Here is a 17,619-nt window from a genome sequence, read left to right as displayed (position 1 = left end):
GAAATGCTGAAAGATGGGAGAGATTATTGGCTTCATACAACATCCACCTTCCGGCCAACATCTATGAGGCAATTCTACTTTAATAGAATAGTTTCTTTGGCCCACACAAAATGAGATGAATTTCAGGTAGACTCTAGCTCCGCATTGTGCTTTCCTTCTCCTTCCCTTAGGGCCAGTCACTGTGCTTGGCTGGGCTTTCAACGCATGAGAAAATGCAGATGAATCAGCTCATACCTTAATCTTGGTGCATAGCTACTGGGGACAGGAGAAAAGCAACCTTTTCAATGCATAACCTGAGTGCACACAAATGGGCTTCTCTCTCTCCACACCTTCGTTAGCAGGAATTCAGCTCAGAGGGTTTTGGATAAATGTTTGCGTTCAGTACACAGAGCACATACCTTTTTAAAAAAGTTTATTTCTGTAACAGCTCATGTTTCTATTGTATTGTATCTTGTAATACACTGGAAGTTTATACTTTTCACAAGCTCTATGGGTTTAAGAAACATTCTTTCATGTGTGCTTCTCTGTATTGTCCATGTAAAGGAGGCGATGAGGTTAATGACTGTAATAATACTATAACTGTAACACTTGGCATTTTTTTGTGCTTTTCACATGAGGATTTCAAAGTTATTGACAAATATTAATGAACTGACTCTCACAAATTTCCTGTGAGGTGGATAAGTAGATGACCTTGTTCGACAGATGGGGAAACTGAGGAAGAGGTTAAGCACTTGCCCAAACTCTCACAGGATGTCTGAGAGTTGGGATTTGAATTTTTTCTGTAGCTGAACTAGATTGCACCCTGTTTTACCTTGATGAATCGCTCATCATCATCATCATCATCTTTCTACTATATGTAAACTCACTGATGGTGCTGATCTCTTTTGGAGACATAGCAGAGGAAGAGGGCAGAGTGGTGAGTTGCATAATAAGTGCTCTGAGGATCAGTGGTGATGGAGGTTTAATGCTGGATTGTGTAGTAGATACTGTAAGAGGAGGTTAGTGGGAGTAAGGAAGTGAAGCTGATGGAAGAGTGAGAGGGGAGGTTTTAAGAATAAAGGTCCAGCTAGTGGGGAAACACATGAAATGACCATTTCAAATCATTTTCAGGCACTGGGTGAGCATGAGGGATTTTAGAGGGTGGGATGATGGTGTCTGTGAAAGGATCACTGGAATTAAGAGATTAAGCCACGGATTGATAGCTGGTAGAAATAGCTGATTGTAGATGAGAAAAGACAACATCTAGGAAAAATGCAGTACTGCAGTCTAGGCACAGCTAAAGTACATCCACGTGCAGGCAGTGAGCAAGAAGAGGTCTGAGATCAGGTGTTGTCTCAGAGGGACAGGATATGGACACATGGCCCCTCACGTAGCACACCAGGCTTGGTTAGCTAAGAGGACGAGGAGCCCATAATGTCAGGTGGTCACAAGGAAGCTGATAAATGGGAGGGAGAAATACAATTGATTGAAATAATTATTTCCTAATAGGCAGGGGAAGCCCTGGACCAAATTTTTTGAGAACCAATTGTCCTAGGCCCTAGAGGGGTTCTGTGGGGTCAGAGTTTCACACAACAGAATTAGAAGACCATATAGAATAGAATGTCATAGATTATTATATGCAGTGTTGTTGTATCCGTGTCGGTCCCAGGATAATAGAGAAACAAGGTGGGTGAGGTAACATCTTATTGGACCAACTTCTGTCTCTTTCACCAAAATAAATTGGTCCAATAAAAGATACCACCTCACCCACCTTGTCTCTCTAATAGATTATTATAGTAAATTTGGTCTAATAATAGATAACAGATTCCTAAAAATATACCTGAACATATGAAAAATTTCAAATCACCTGACCTTTCTGATTTGCTTTTTGATTTGAGGGACCCAAGAGAAGCAGCCAGGAAATTGCAGGGCTAATAGCTATCATTTTCACAAATCATTAAGACCAGGAGTGGTACCAGAGGACCGAAGAAGAGCAAATGTAATTCCAATTTTCAAAAAGGGTGAAAAGAACAATTCTGGGAATTACCATACAATTCACTTCACTTCAATTAAGGGTAAAATACAACAGCAAATAACCATGCAGCTGATCTGTTAGCATTTCACTGATAACACCACCAGGGACAATTGGCAGCATGAGTTTTTGGAAAACTGATCATGTCAGGAAAATCTGTATTCTTTACTCATATTTAGGGCTAGCTTTGCTGGCGCACCAAAGAGGGTGAGGGGAGAAGTGCTTTTACTTCACTTTTTTTACCCCCCAATCGTGTGGGTTGGTGTGACCGCATCACCCATTGACACAAATTTGAGGTATCTCAGAACTTGGATAATTATAATAATAAAAATAATTTGAATCAATATAATCAAACTGTTATTACTTTAGGAACTAGAGCCTTTCCTTCCTGGATCAGTGGTAAGGAAAAGGGGATGGGATGTACCTGGAGCTTCTGTAGTAGGATATGGGTTCTTCTCTTCATTTTCATTGGGCTGATAATCATCCACATTGATCTGACAAAACAGAGGAGACAGAGGCAAAACCCTGGTCAGATTGTGCCCTGACTTTTTGTTCACTCAGAAATCTGAACTGCTCATAGCACATTGGGTGGTAAGAGACAGCAGACCTTGGTAGTAGGCGGAGACTCTCCATCAGCAGTGATAGATTTCAGCTCAATTTTCTCCTCCTTTGTCTCCTCCTCTACAGCTGGTTTCTCAATCTCCTGTTTCTTTTCAGGACTAGCGGTCCTAACAATTCAGCAGGATAAAAAGCAAACATTTACAAAAGGGAAAAGGGGCTTCCCTTTCAGAAATGTAGTATAGTGCAGTACAAAACATGACAATAATCAGCTGGCATCTCCATTCATGCCAGCGGGATCCTCCTTCCTAATGGCTGGAAAGGCAACATCAATGACAGTATATGCAGAGCTTCTTAGTAATGTATGCGTGCACGCGTGTGTGTGTGTGTACATTTGACCACAGGCCTAGGGATTTTACCATAGGCCTTCTCTTCACTCACCCAACACATATACTGTATGAATAATTTTCAATCCCTAGGCTATAATCCTGAGTTATACTGCCTGCAGATTTTCCTTAATATGGCTCCCAGTTTCACGCCAGCAGTCTGATGGTCTTTGCTGGTTATTTGTGCTCTGCTTGCTATGCCTGCTCTTAGGTAGGGCAAATAGAGCCCTGATCATAGGAATACTCTGCGAGCTGCAAAGGTGTCTTGCAGAATGATCAGCGTATCAGAGCAGCTCCCCTCTCCAGGCAACCAGGAAGAAGATATGGGGACAAGAAGTAACAGGTGGTGACAGAACATCAAGCTTCCCTGCTGCCAACAGCCAGGAGGAAAGAAGAAAATCTGAGTGAAGTTTCACCCTTACCAGGAGTCCTTAGAAGCACCACTGGAACTGGGATGAGGAATGGGGGATGTGGCATCACAGGTGAAAGGTCTTGGGAAGTAATGGCTGAGACTGTCCCTGATAAACATCAACCATTGAGGGTGGGGTGGGGATCAGAAAACATTAGGGTAGCTCAAATGGGGTCATTGCGTTGTTATCACTTCCTACTTCTCCTCCTCCAACACCACGTTTACTGCACAAGCCCCTTCGCCTGCATGCCTCCTCTCTGTCCCAGCCACAGGAGCTAGTGACATGCTTTAAACTCAGGGTATTAATGGGGCAGCCTCCTCCACTGAGCATCACCTCCACAATGCTCCCAGCCCAGGTAAGTCAAGGAACAGCGGTCCCCCTAATAGCTGGGTTTCCTCACACAGCGGAGCAGCATGGTAACCCTAAGGCCTTCCTTTTGCTCCCCCATTTCAACCACTTTAGTTTTTAAAATGATAGCTATAGATGGGTTTACCTAGCTAGTTTTTTCCTTTCTTTTTCCTCTTCCTCTTCTTTTTGAGCAGATGTCAAACTCTCGGCATCAGCAAGATTGTCCACAGCGATGGCCAAAAATACATTCAGCAGGATATCTGTTTGTGTATTTCTGTAAAGAAAATGGGCTTGGAAAATTGTAGACCAGGACAAGGAGAACCCTAATCACCTGAAATGCCAAGCTGCAGTCAGATCTCACAAATGGTTAGGCCACACAGACACATACCCATACCCCCTCACCCCTCAGGGCTAATACAATACACTGTGTTTTAAAAACCTGCCTTCCTGAATTAGGCAACAAAATCCATATGTAGGTATTGAATTCAAAGTGGCCTGTTTTTCAAAAGAGCTGAGCACCCCAAAGTCCCACTGAAGATAATGGAAAATGCACACGGGTTCAACCTTTGAAAGAGCAGGCCACTTTTCTTTAAGAGCCTAAATACATATTCAAGGTCCTCATAACATTAGGCACCTGCCTGTGAAAATTTTGGCCTATGTACTTGAATTGAACAACCTCATTAAAGGTCTCCCCACAGACTTGACTGGCCATAATTGACATTACATATAGCATTGTCATTAGCAGTGTATCTCTAAGGGGACCAAAGTGAAATTCATTATAGCTGAGTGCTGAGGGAATCATTTGGCAGCTCTGTCAAGTCCCAATGTAAGTCCGTGCATGTAAGGTATTCAATACAAAGCAATCACGCTCAAATAACTTGAGGGGCCTCGATGGACAAGCTAGGAAATTTGGACTTGGAGTTGTAGCTCCATCCTTTCCCTCATGTCTAGATCAATCACGGTTCAGAGACCCCCTCTACCACAAAGTTGAATTTCAGCTTCTCTTATGAATTCCTTGGTGTAGGTTCTTATTACAGCATAATCCTATTGAAGTGAATTCCAGTTAAAGGCTTGTATTGTAAATATACAGAACCCTCCTGGACTGTCACCTTGCTGTGAATTCAAGGGCCCAAAATGCAGCCTTCCAAAGCCAGCTGGCTTGCAAAGCTGGCTGATGTTTTCCTTTTCACTCTTTACAGGGGGACCTGAATTGCAATCTTTTCTAAGATGACAAACTGCCTCCCTTGACCTTCAGATAAATGGGACTGCACTATCTCACTTTGAAGAGAGGGCAGCACAGGGCAACAGAGATGTCAGACATCAGGGTCTGAGAGATCTAAATTATGAAGAAAGGTCAAAGGGGTTGGGATGAGTCTACAAGGTGATCACGCAGAAGAATCAGCAGGAAAAATGTATCATCTCTGGGGAGGGGATCATCCAAACACAAACTAAACCAGAAGGAACTAATAGCAGACAGGGATTTAGGACAGATCTACAGTCATGTACTTCATGAAAACTCAAGAGGAAAGGACAGCTGTGTTTCATATACACAGGGCCCTCTGTGCGATGTGCTGACTCTCCTGGAGTGTGATCAGTACCTTCAATCCCCACTGAAGTCAATGGGTATTAAGGGTGCTCAGCACCAGCTCTGACCCATAGATAACAAGGTATAGAGTTTTTATATCTGTTATACAAGTACACTGTAATATAGGAAAGGAGATCTCTATCACATTGGTGTATAAATGAGTTAATGTAGGATCTCACAAAATCTAATCTGTAAAACATGCTACTTTTAGAGCATTTGTACACTGTATACTGTAAACTATATATATATTTGTTCCACAGGGAATGTATAAAAATAATAATGGAATAAATTAAAGCAAAAAATACACTGCAAATACAGTAAGTAGGTACACAGTTTAGTTTCTGGACAAGGACAGGACTAAGGTCTGGTGAACAAAAGGATGATGGAATTAAACCAAAATGGTATTTGGCATATTGGTTCGGCCTTATCCTTCTCTGACAACTGAAAGTCTTAGTATCAGTTAAAATTCATTAGATGGCATTGATTTTTAGCTGTCAGAAGCCAAAATGCAGAGCCAAGTAAACTGTAAAGGTGACACTCATGAAATTCATATTCCCCTGACACAATAAGGTAGTAAAACATGGTTTTAAATACAGCCCTGCCTGGAGAAAAGGTAGCATCAAAGGATACAGTTTCCGCAGATGAAGAGGATGATGAAGTAAATACAGACCAACATTCCTGGAAAAGAGGGGCCGCCATAAGCCATGATCCCATCATACATCACCGAATTCCAGTCCTCCCCAGTCAGGATCTAAATGACACATTCCCACCAATAAGGGACACAATGTTAGACCACAAAACAAACCTGAAAACCCCATGATAACAAAGAAACCCCACCCTCTCCTAGAGAAACTCCCTGGGGGACTCAGACTGGTGGATGTATCCAACCAGAAAACAAAAAGGAGCTGAGAAGGCCTGTGCTCTGAATGTCAAAATGTCCCCGTGAGGTCTGACCACTAAAGCCAGGCAGATATCCAAGCCAGCTATGTTCAGGTTTCCTGGCCATTTCCATATGATGCCATGGTGTGCCTGTTTGCATCAGTCAGACTGCTGAACTGAGTGCTGGAACAGAACGCTCAGTACAGTGGAATAAGTCACAGCTACATATACCTCTGTATAGCAGGTGATTTTCACTTCCCCTCACCATGGACACAAGCTAGCTATACCTCTGCTCTTTTATGAACACTTGCAAAGCTGTACTCAGAATATAGATACTAGATTCATATTTTGGTTTTCTTGAACCTCTTCCTCTCAGACCCAGCAGTACTCTGTTAGGGCAGAGAACTAATACAAGGCTACACTGCAATTAGCTAGCCTTTGAAAGGGCAGTGCCTATCCTTTGGCCTCACCAAGTTAGGCACATGAAGTTTGACCTCTGCTATAGATGGAATTCAGCTCAGCTCCTAACCTTGGCCTCCAACTCAGCAGCTGCAGAACTTGCGGTCAAGGATCACTTTCTACAGCAGACTAATTTAATCTCCAGTCTCACTGAATATCAGTCTGCACAGGAATGATCCAGGCCCTTCTCACCCCAATAGGGACCACACATGAGCAGACTGTCAATTCCTTGCTGGAACTGTTGGGATTCATACCTGAAACACTGTGAGGAGGGACTGGGGGAAGTTATCGAAAGTGCTCCTCTTGGTTTGCATCTCATCAAAGTTAAACTTGCCCCCAAAGAGCTGCATTCCCAGGAGCGAGAAGATGATGATGAAGAGGAAGAGAAGCAGCAACAGGGAAGCGATGGAGCGGACTGAGTTCAGCAGCGAAGCCACTAGGTTACTCAAGGAGTTCCAATACCTACGGGAGCCAAAGAGAGGCAGTTAAGATTCGTTTCCCAGGGCAGGTGCTCACGGACTGCATCAGATATTGTTTCAGGCTGCCTGCTGCATATAAACAAGCATTTCCAAACACCTTGTTAAGCAGTGAATCATCCATGTGCTTCCCTGAGATAATGAGACCTACTGCAGTAAATGAGTAATTTTACTACCACACGTGTACGTACACAATTCCCCCCCGCCCCCGGCCACACACACAGACAGAAGATTACTGCAGTGTTCTCAGACTAACGCGCTGCAAATCTCTTATCAATATACAGTGATTAGTTCTTGCTGCTTCAGTGAGTTACATTCTAACCAACCTCATTACAACACTCACAGATGGTACAGCAGCCAGAATACCTGACTCCAGAGAATGGCTCTGTAATAATGGACAAGAACAGATGGGGAAACTATTTGGATGCAAATACAGACTTGTCCAAAATCTGGTGTGTGCATGTGTGCACGCGTGTGCTCAGTCTTGGATGGAGGCTGCTGAGCTTTCTGGTGTTTGGAAGACTGGGGTAGATACTCAGGGCCATCTCCTCCTCCCACACTGGTTTTCAATAGTGTAACTCCGTTGTCCTCAGCGGAGATACTCTGGAGATGCATCGATGTGATATCAGATTCAGGCCCTCAACAATTCCTTGTCTTTTGCTTCTGCGAACTGCACAGTACCACTGTTCTTTATGCATCTAACTCATTATAGTGCCTCAGTACATCTTTAAAATGCTCCTAACTAGTTCCAGCTTGACATTTTCTAATATTACCCTGGTACCTTGGTGCCAGTTGGATCCCAATGTTAAAAATCAACAGAACATTTTTAAAAAGCTTTTGAGACAGGCATAAATTTCATGGACATTACTAAGATGAAGCCCATTTAGTGCAATTACTGACAGAAGAATAAACTGTTTGTGACAGTTCCAAACTCTACATTCCAAACCCTTTTATATAATGATATACAATGTTGACTGCAGCTATTATTAAAACAACTAGTGTTAAATTGATAGGATTGGCAATTCTCCTCCCCGCCCACTGTATTCATATATCAGTGATGGGGTCAGAGTGGAGACGTTGCAAAGTGCCTTCAACCCATTGTGTGCCCATTCAGGAGAGCATCCAAACTGCCTGGGGGCTTACGGTGGTCCAAAGGGAGCAGGGTGAAGATGGGCTGTGGCCGTACTTTGCATTCCCTCTGCACCAAACTACAGAGCGGCACTGGCGTGAAAACAGGCTGCATTATGGGACACAGAGTGTCCACTCTGAAGCAGTTTCCATGCTGCCCTCTTGGCTGCTGGACACCTCCCACTCCATTTCAAGCTCTGTGGTGGCCCCGTTTCCTATACCAGTGTTACCCCAACAGAGGCAGTTATGGGTCTGACAGCAGAGCTGACCTGAAACCTGTTATCCTTTAATCACTCCCTCTAATCACACACACGGTTGGGTCTCAACAAGTTGCACATCCTCCATAGTGTCCAGTCATGATCTGTCAATCTGCCTTCCATCTGCAGATCCTTCATCCTTTGTTACTCTACTAATAAGTGACTCCCCCTGCATGCCTCCTCACCCAGAAGTTCAACATTGGCCAATATTGTCCATTCCATAGTAGCTATTGTGGACTCAAGTCTCGTTCTGAAGTTCCAGTCACATCTTCTACATAGGCATAGATAGGAGGGGAGCAGACATCAGCAGCTATATACCTCCTGTCTTATGATGAGGGAGTCCATTCCTTCTGCTTATGGATCAGGCACCAGAAGAGCATTAAATCCCATGTGAGTGGCCTGGAACATTCTCTGAGTATGACTCTCTAGATTTTTAGGTCACCATGTATCCCTTGGATGAGCTTTCGTTTGAGCTTCTCTAACTGTAGGAGGGCACAGCAGAACAGTCCTGCATTGTTGGAATGCTAATTCTAACCACACACAGAGAAATATTACATTCATTAGCCCCTCCCCCCAGATTTAAAGCACTGAAAAAAAGTTTGAACCACATGAATGCCAACAATCTGTACTCAGGTGGCCTACCATCTTGGTTGATGATCCAGGGCACTCGGCTAGGAACTGACAGTCCTGGGTTCATTTGGATGCTCTACTGCAGATTTTCAGTGTAACCTTGGGCAAGCTACTTAATCTCTCTGCCTCAGTTCCTTTTTTGTAAAATGGGCACTTCCCTACCTCAGAGGAGCGTTATGGGATAAATACAATAAAGACTATGAGGCAACCAAGATACTATGGTAGCAGGGGTGGAGGGGGAAGTATTTAAGTACCTTAGGTAGACTGGGATGTAAGAACATATTAATCCCTGATTTAATTCTATTGAATCCAACTGGAGTCATATGGTGAAAACCTCAGGCACCTCTGAAGATTTACACCTAAAAGGCACTAACAGGGACGTTCTTCCAGTATCGACCCATCACTTGTTTCACATAAGCATTCCAAGAGAGCAGGTGATATTTTCTAATTCTACATCAGTCAAGGAAGAAGGTGAGCTAACAGTTGTTTTTAATCTCTAAACTCTGTACTTCAGTAAATTTCACATATGATCACTAACGGGGAAATTGACATCTATATAAAGGGCCAGCACACAGCCTGTGCACAAATCAAGTCCCATTAACCACTTAAAATAGGGTTTAAGTAGCATTTAAATGGTGCACAGACCTTGTGTTGGCTTTCTGCATAGGAATGACTTTCACCCCAAATGAACACGGTGCCTTCCATATCATTACAACAAACAGAGTGGAATTAGATGCCATTAACCAAGTGTTCTAAGAAAACAAGGCAAAAGGAGCTGCTTTCCTTTTTCATGGGGGAGGGAAACATCAGAGAGGCTCAAATTGGCAAAAATCTGTCTGGGGATTGGTCCTGCTTTGAGCGGGGGGTTGGACTAGATGACCTCCTGAGGTCCCTTCCAACCCTGATATTCTATGATTCTATGAATTACTTTGCAAAGGTTGGTGGCCAGGTCTGGAGGGGGATGTGGACCTTTCCTCTGAAGTTTAGCAACCAGCTCATCTCAAGTGGCTGAGCATCAAAGAGAAATGTTGTGTTTTCCCCTGTCCAGCGGCAGTGCTGCAAGGAGGTAGGCTGCTTTAAAGTTTAACTGCAATTAGAAAGATGGGACAACACAAAACTGAAGAAGTAAGGTAAATCTACTGAAGCTATGCGATCAACATCACCAAACTTCCTCAGTGGATGTGCAATTAACAGCTTTTCCCATCTCTGTTCACACTTACAGCTCACATACTTTTACGCTTTGGGAGGAAGAGCAAGTGAACTAGAAAGAGGGCTAAATTCACACCTGGTGTAACTCCATTAAATTCAGTGGAGTTACACCAGAGATTAAGCCATTCCAGAGTATCTCCCTGCACATCAAACTCCTCCAGTTCAGATAATTTCAGTTAAGGCACAACTCCTTTAGTTTGCAATACAGCAAAGCCCCTAATGCACGTGTAACTTAAAACATGTGAATAGTCTCACGGACTTGCTTAAAATTACACAGGTGCTTAAAGGCATTGCTGGATTCGGGCCCAACTCCTTAGACATTTATCTGGTCAACATTTCTTTATAATTCTTATAGATGTGTTAGCACTCCAGATTCATTTTATTATGGGACATTAAAACTTCAAAGTAAATAACTGAGATGATAGTGATGTCTCACCTGCACTCGTGTGAGGATTTAAACCCAAGTATGACATCAGCACAAAATTAAGCTAGCCATTCAGAAAACAGGTTTGCATAGTGAGGGTTTGTCTTGACCAGGAGCAGGGCTCAAGTTTATTATGTTATAGCTATTGTGTGTGAGCTAAACCTGACCTAAACTCAACCTTTTCCCTAGTGTACATCCAGAGTAACCCCTTATAGCTTAACTTTAGCTGGTTCAGGAACAAACCCAAACCATGAGAGTCAAAGTCATCCTTGGAGTAACTCAGGTAGCTCAATGGAGCCATCCAGGAATGGATTTGGCCTGGAGTATTCAAACATATTGCAGTGGATTTTGAAAAAGGACCCTCACCTCCCATTTTCTCCTCTTCTATCATCATACAGCCAAAATAAATAAATTAAAAAAAAATGCTATGCCTGTTACATCACAGTAATTTTCATGGCAACAATCTGTTATATCATACATACACATATTTGAATTCATTTCAGCAACAAGCAGCAGAAACTGAGCTGTAAAGGAGAAAACCATTCTTGCTTTCACCATCAGGACTAAGAAATGAATTGTCAGTTTGCTCTTCTATAACATCTCCCACTTGAGGATTTCAAAGCAGTTTACAGACATTAATGAACTAAGCCTCGCAAAACCCCTGTGAGGTAGGCCAGTACTGTTGTTAACCCCAGCTTTCAACTGGAGGAATTAAGGTACAGAGAAGTGGCTTGCCCAAGACCACATACAGAATCCACTGAAGAGCTTGGACTAAAATCAGGAGTCCTGATTCTCATATTGTGCTTTGAAAGTCCCAAGATTCTTCTTCCCTGTCTTTATACACCTTCAACTATGGCTTTTGTGATATCTGCAGTCTCAAGATACGGTTCTTAAAATGGTGATAATGATGGTGGGCTGTTTACACTAGCGCTTCCAACATTGTTCATCCAACACAGACACCTCATTGGAGGTATAAGAACCCTCATTGACTTAATAGAAAACCAACCATGGACATCCAGTGGCAGGACTTAGCTTTAACATATGAATCTAAGTTTATAGTTAGGAATAAATGGATTACTTTTCAGTTTATATAAAGGAATAAATATAGGGTTTTATAAAGCCATCTAGGATAGCTCATTTGACAGTCATTTGACTTCTCTCAGCATGGGAAGATATTCTGTACAACACTGTAAAAATTAGAGAGAACAAAACAAACAGATTATACTGCTGCTTCTTAATTTATGTCATGAAATAATTCTGATGATTATTTATAATCATCAAAGTAATGTTTGCTCTTGAAATTCTAACAGTGGTTCCCAAAACTATGGGATATACATTCAATTGTGTTTTTATTTGCTCTATGGTATTATAAAGTAGTAGTCACCCTTTTCATATACGTGCATATTTTTGATGCATTGAGAGTTTGTCTACACTTGATACTTATGATGGAAAATTCACATAAATATATGAAGATTAAGTTGTCTAAGATATACTCTTGCCATCATATTTTCCATGATTTGTGCCTCTTTTTATCCTCTTGATTATCACTATTTCTATGTCCAATATGTCTGCATGTCAGTCAGAAATACATATTTGACATATAGCATTACACTGTCATCTTTTCTGCCCTTCTGCCCTTTCTGGGATGGTGTCTTACTTTATTATCATTCCATGCATGTGGCTTATTCCACCAGAGTCTATAACGTTAATGACACTAAATCATCACTGTGTTTAGAGCTGAGTGAAGAACGGGAAAACTGGCAGTCCTGCTAGAAAGAACACTCACAAGAAGCAGGGTCTTGGCATATTTCAGTGTTTCTTTCTAATTTCCAAATGTAAGGGTCTGAGTTCCCTTAAACACTCTCTGGGTTTCTAGGCAAAAGGTTCCACATCTGTGCCCTTTTTTACAGAGAATTCTCCTAGCAGGATTGTAAACTGTCCTCTCTCTAAAAAAAAAAGAACAGGAGTACTTGTGGCACCTTAGAGACTAACAAATTGTTTTGTCTCTGCAGGAGTGGGGAAGAGTCCTGAACAAACAACTCTTCCTCTTCATCATGTGTTACTTCTTTTTCAGTAAAACCTGCTGGTAGGATGGCCTACCTGCATCCTATTATCTTAGGCCTGGGACAGGCACCTTCCTTAGAAATTTGGCCCAGAGCTCGATGAGCCATATCTAATTAAATTTTGTCACCCTTTGCCTTTGTCTGGGATCCAGAAAGAAGACAAACTCTGTAGATCTGGGCTCTCCATTTCTCCTGGGAGGCTGAATCTAATACTTTATTTTTGCTAGTTCTTATTCCATGTATCTTCAGCTGACTCTTCTAAATAGGCCACCTTCCTTTTGAATAGTCGCAGCCTTGCCTTGGCCAATGCCTGAACTGTCTCTATGGCTGTAAACCTCTTTTCAGCCCCTGACATCTGACCTTGAAAGCCATCCACCCTTGGCAGTAAGCTGAACCATAGAAACTTCAAAGGTGTTTTTCAATTTTTTGGATTCTATAATGGCTGTTAAATTCAGGGTAAAACCTTATACTAATCTGGCATCTAAGTCAGTTGTTTTTGTCTGCAGCACAGCTTTGCCATCTTGAACGTCTTCCAGATCTGGTTTTACTTTTCCTGTGCTCTGTGTTTTTATCTCAGTTTTCACAGAGATCGCCTTCTGGAAGTTTAAAATGATTGTAGGGCCATTTTCATACCTGAGTCTGCAGGAAAACCCATGGTTTCACCCCCACAATTGATGCTTTTACAAAGTGCTGACTGGAAGCCCATATGGGTGAGCCCCAGACTCCTTTCTCCATCAAGTGACCACTTACATAGAATCATAGATTATTAGGGTTAGAAGGGACCTCAGGAGGTCATCTAGTCCAACTCCCTGCTCAAAGCAGGACCAATTCCCAAATCCGTAAATGGCCCCCTCAAGAACTGAACTCACAACCTTGAGCTTAGCATGCCAATGCTCAAACCAATGAGCTATTCCCCCCACGAATTTATATAGAGATACTAAATCTGGATGAGTCGGAAGCTGACATTTCCAGTGACTTCACCTCAAGCTGGCAAAGTCCTGCTAAATCAGGTTTGTGTTTTGCAGTACCTGATTACAGGAGGGAACAGAATCACTGACTAGGAGGCATTGTGCCTTTGTGGAGAGGGAGGGAGAGAAAGAAGGGAATGAAAAAAAAAGAGCTTGAAGAAGGTCTCAGTTGCTGCTGCCAGTGTGGGGCTCCCCTCCTCTGAGGGAGGAACTGGAATGGGAGGAGGAAATGGATATAGTCCTCTCCCTGTTGCTGCTAGGGCTGACACAGTGCTTCTCTCCATAGGTACTGGGGGGGAGGAAGCCGCCAGGGTCCACTCTCTGGTCTGTCCATTGTTGTGGCTGCTCGGGATGGCAATGGGCTTCTCGATCAGCTTTTTTCCCATTTAACGCAGCATTTCAGGCCTCCTTGAGTCACCATAAAGCAGCAAAATAAGGGCACATGCCAATTTCTTTTTGATTTGACAGGGACCCTTAAAAGACGCAGCTTGGTGGATAACATCTTCCCATATTTTAATACATTAACCTGCTTAGTTTAAAGTGCTTCCAACTAGCCTTGCTAATCACTCAGGAGGATGGTTTCCAGTTTCTTCAAGTGAGGTCCCCATAGGTGCTGACTTTTTGGTTCCTGGGGGGTGCTCGACCCCCGCTTCACTCCGAGTCCTGCCCCTTTTCCACCCCTTCCCCCAAGCCCCTGCTCCCACCCCACCCTGCCTCTTCCTGCCCCCATTCCATCCCTTCCCCCCAGCGCCTCCTGCACACTGTGGAACAGCTGATTGCTTCGGGCTGGAGGTGCTGGGAGGCGTGGGAGGCGCTGACTGGCGGAGCCGTCGGTGGGTGAGAGGCACTGGGGGGAGAGGGAGGCATTGATAGGGGAGCTGCTGGTCGGTGCTCAGCACCCACCATTTTTTTCCCGTATGTGCTCCAGCCCCAGAGCACCCACGAAGTCAGTGCCTATGGACGTGCCTCCAATCTTTACAACTCCCCAATCTGTATAGAAAGGGGATCAATTCTCAATGAACTCTTCACTCTGACTTCTCCCATTTCTTCCGTATGAAAGAGCTGATATCTCCATCCCAAGGACATCCTTACCCTGGCATAAGGCACACAAGCATCCTAAATCCCCTATCAACAGGCCAGTCTCAAACTGCTCCGCTTTGGCTATGGAATTTCTGCTCAGCTGTTTCTTGCTCCTTTCCCTTCTCCCATCCCCCCAAGAAGGTGTCTGTTTCTGCTCAATCGTGTGCAAGTGCCTTTAGTCCTCAGCTACTCTCCAGAAACCACTGTATTGCCAAAGATACACACCGCAGATGACTGAGCAGAAACTGGGATGCCCTTTGGAGGAAGAAATGTTTTATACGAAGAAGTAGGTAGGATAGTGGACGGAATGGAGCTGCAAGGAGCCGGGGTGGCTCTAGGGATTTTGCCGCCCCAAGCACGGCAAGCAGGCTGCCTCCGGTGGTTTGCTGCAGAGGGTCCACTAGTCCCGCGGCACGCCTCTGGGAGGTCCACCGAAGCCATGGGACCAGCAGACCCTCCGCAGGCAAACTGCCGGAGGCAGCCTGCCTGCCGCCCTTGTGGCGCTGGCAGAGCGCCCCCCCGCGGCTTGCCGCCCCAAGCATGTGCTTGGCGAGCTGGGGCCTGGAGCTGCCCCTGGCAAGGAGATCAGTGATTTGGATACATGTGTGTGCGGAACAGATATCAAGTACCATATTTGTCCATGATGGTAGTGCTCCTAAGCCTGTCCCTGCTTCATCCCCAAAATTGGCTTCCACAGAAAACAGAAGTACCTTGTGATTTTAAATATTCTCAGGAGTCGGACGCATCTCAACACTGAGATGCCCAGCGGTGACATGATCTTGGTCTCCACTAGGATGGTCTCCAGGATTCCTCCACAAACAATAAAGCAGTCAAAGCGGTTGAAGAGAGATACAAAGTAGGCCTGGAGACCTAAGCTGTACATCTTCAGCAGCATCTCTGCCGTGAAAAGAGCTAGCAGCACCTTATTGGCAGTGTCTCATGAAAAAACAGATAAAGAATAATTATTATAATTTAATCCAAAACCACCACCACCACCAAAAATCCCACCCACTACTGCCAGCAAAACAGCTGAGGTCAGAGTGAAAAGAGAGAAGACTCAGCTCAGCATGCAGCCAAGGAAGTGGGCCTATGTGCTGGCAATCCGTGCATGAAAATGTTTTGCATAGAAGCCCTGGTTACAATCACAACACTTCCTACATGCATGTATTACACAGCTGTATAACCTCCTTGACAGGAACTGTGCTTTTCAATGCACAACCTCCTGTCACGCTTGTCATCTTCCGATGTACAGGTTACAGCTATTGGCTGCCATGTTATCTGCTGTTGTTCAATTCAGCCTTTCAGCTGCTCTCATTTCCACTGAGGATTCAGCTGTTTATTTCTTAGACTAAAGAGAACTTCATAAATCATTCCTCTCTTCTCACCTCCCTTGTAACCAGAATGTATCATAAATGCCATTCGAGTGACAAACTAGGGAACTTACAACCCTGAGAATCTACTCTTAAACTGGCAGCCCAAGTACTGCATACACAGATAGCACTAAACTCCAACTATGTGACCTCACCTGGATCTAAAGGAACTCTCTAGCTAGTAGATGGTGGGCTCCTAACAGCTGAGTCCTCAGTGTTCTCTGAGGCCTCTTATAATGCAATCATGTATTTAAGATACTGTCTAGCATCCTCTGCAAATAGAGGATTGTGTTTGTATTTGTTTGTAGTTCAAGGCTGGGATTTCAAATACCGGGTCATCAGACCTCATTAACTCTTTCTCTTTCTCCTTCTCTGTAAGTTTGTTCGTCCCTTGGTTACAAGGACAGCAATCAGAACCACCTGCCTCATCTCACCTTGGACCTCTGTAAGCCAGTCTGGCTGGTTGTAATGTTCAGAGGCGATGGTAAGGGTGTTGAGAAACACAAGGAAGATCACCAGCCAGTAGAAAATATTGGACTTGACAGCAGCTCGGCACTTTCTCCTGCAGAACCTGTTCCACCGGCGCCAGTAACGGCTTGAAATGGGAGAAAGGAAAAAGGGATGAAAAAATGGAGATGTGTAAGCCATTGCAAATCCCTCAGTTAAGCCCTCCAGCTTTCATTCAGGTGTATTATGGAGTCTGAAGTGATGACAGTGAAAGGCTTTTAAATCCATGCTGGGAGAGAGTCTCCACTACTGGTCAGGGTGACCACAATGTCTGAACAAAACACGGTTCTAAACAAAGTACTAAGATTCTCAGGTGGACGAGCCCTTTGAGCCAGTATGCCTTGGTGAGAGGACACGTGCTGACCAGAAAGAAAAGGCCTCTAGAGATTTCTTGTTTTCCACAGAAATAGTAAGCTTTTCTTTACTGAATAACTGTGGGCCTGGTCATGGGTCAGATCCAGTGCCCACTGAAGTCAACTTTGAAAGTCTTTCGTTGCCTACAATGGGCCTGGAATCGAGGCCCCCAGAGAGGTGCTGTGAGCTAGTGAGTCTCAACAAAGAGTGGGAATGTCAAGTGCTCAGGTATAAGTATCAGGCCCAATAAGACAGCCAACTCTGTACTGAAAACAATGTCACAAAAAAGTCTATTTTCTTTGAGATCCATGGGGACCCTCAACATCTTCCCCTATGCCTGTTGATAAGGATGCCATCTGCTAATAAACAGTACCCCTTTAAATTATGCCTTCCATGAACACAGCCCCTCATGAGTGTCACACTGATTTCTGAGGGTAATTACTAACTACAGAAGGTATTTAAAGCTAATTATACACCTCCTACTCTTCAGAATTTAACTTGCTTAGCAACCAGTTTC

The 17,619-nt window shown here is 43.8% G+C and overlaps 1 protein-coding gene across 13 annotated transcripts in view; it reads right to left on the bottom strand.

Moving 5' to 3' along the window:
- CACNA1C (calcium voltage-gated channel subunit alpha1 C) overlaps positions 1 to 17,619 on the bottom strand; it is an 882,295-nt gene that overhangs the window by 254,213 nt on the left and 610,463 nt on the right. For all 13 annotated transcript variants that reach the window (XR_007768991.1, XM_050920782.1, XM_050920762.1 and 10 more), the window contains 7 exons: positions 16,676 to 16,836; positions 15,582 to 15,807; positions 6,891 to 7,098; positions 5,929 to 6,049; positions 3,859 to 3,973; positions 2,619 to 2,739; positions 2,436 to 2,505 (listed from right to left, as the gene is read on the bottom strand). Coding sequence is in view for 12 of the 13 variants with exons in the window: in XM_050920782.1 (XP_050776739.1) it covers positions 2,436 to 2,505; positions 2,619 to 2,739; positions 3,859 to 3,973; positions 5,929 to 6,049; positions 6,891 to 7,098; positions 15,582 to 15,807; positions 16,676 to 16,836 (1,022 nt within the window). In the remaining variant the exon portion in view is untranslated. The remainder of the gene's footprint in view (positions 1 to 2,435; positions 2,506 to 2,618; positions 2,740 to 3,858; positions 3,974 to 5,928; positions 6,050 to 6,890; positions 7,099 to 15,581; positions 15,808 to 16,675; positions 16,837 to 17,619) is intronic.

This window comes from Gopherus flavomarginatus, chromosome 1, assembly GCF_025201925.1.
Source record: "Gopherus flavomarginatus isolate rGopFla2 chromosome 1, rGopFla2.mat.asm, whole genome shotgun sequence".
Classification (NCBI taxonomy): Eukaryota; Metazoa; Chordata; order Testudines; family Testudinidae; genus Gopherus; species Gopherus flavomarginatus.
Note: the sequence above shows the minus strand (reverse complement) of the source record. Positions and strands in the feature narration are given on the sequence as shown.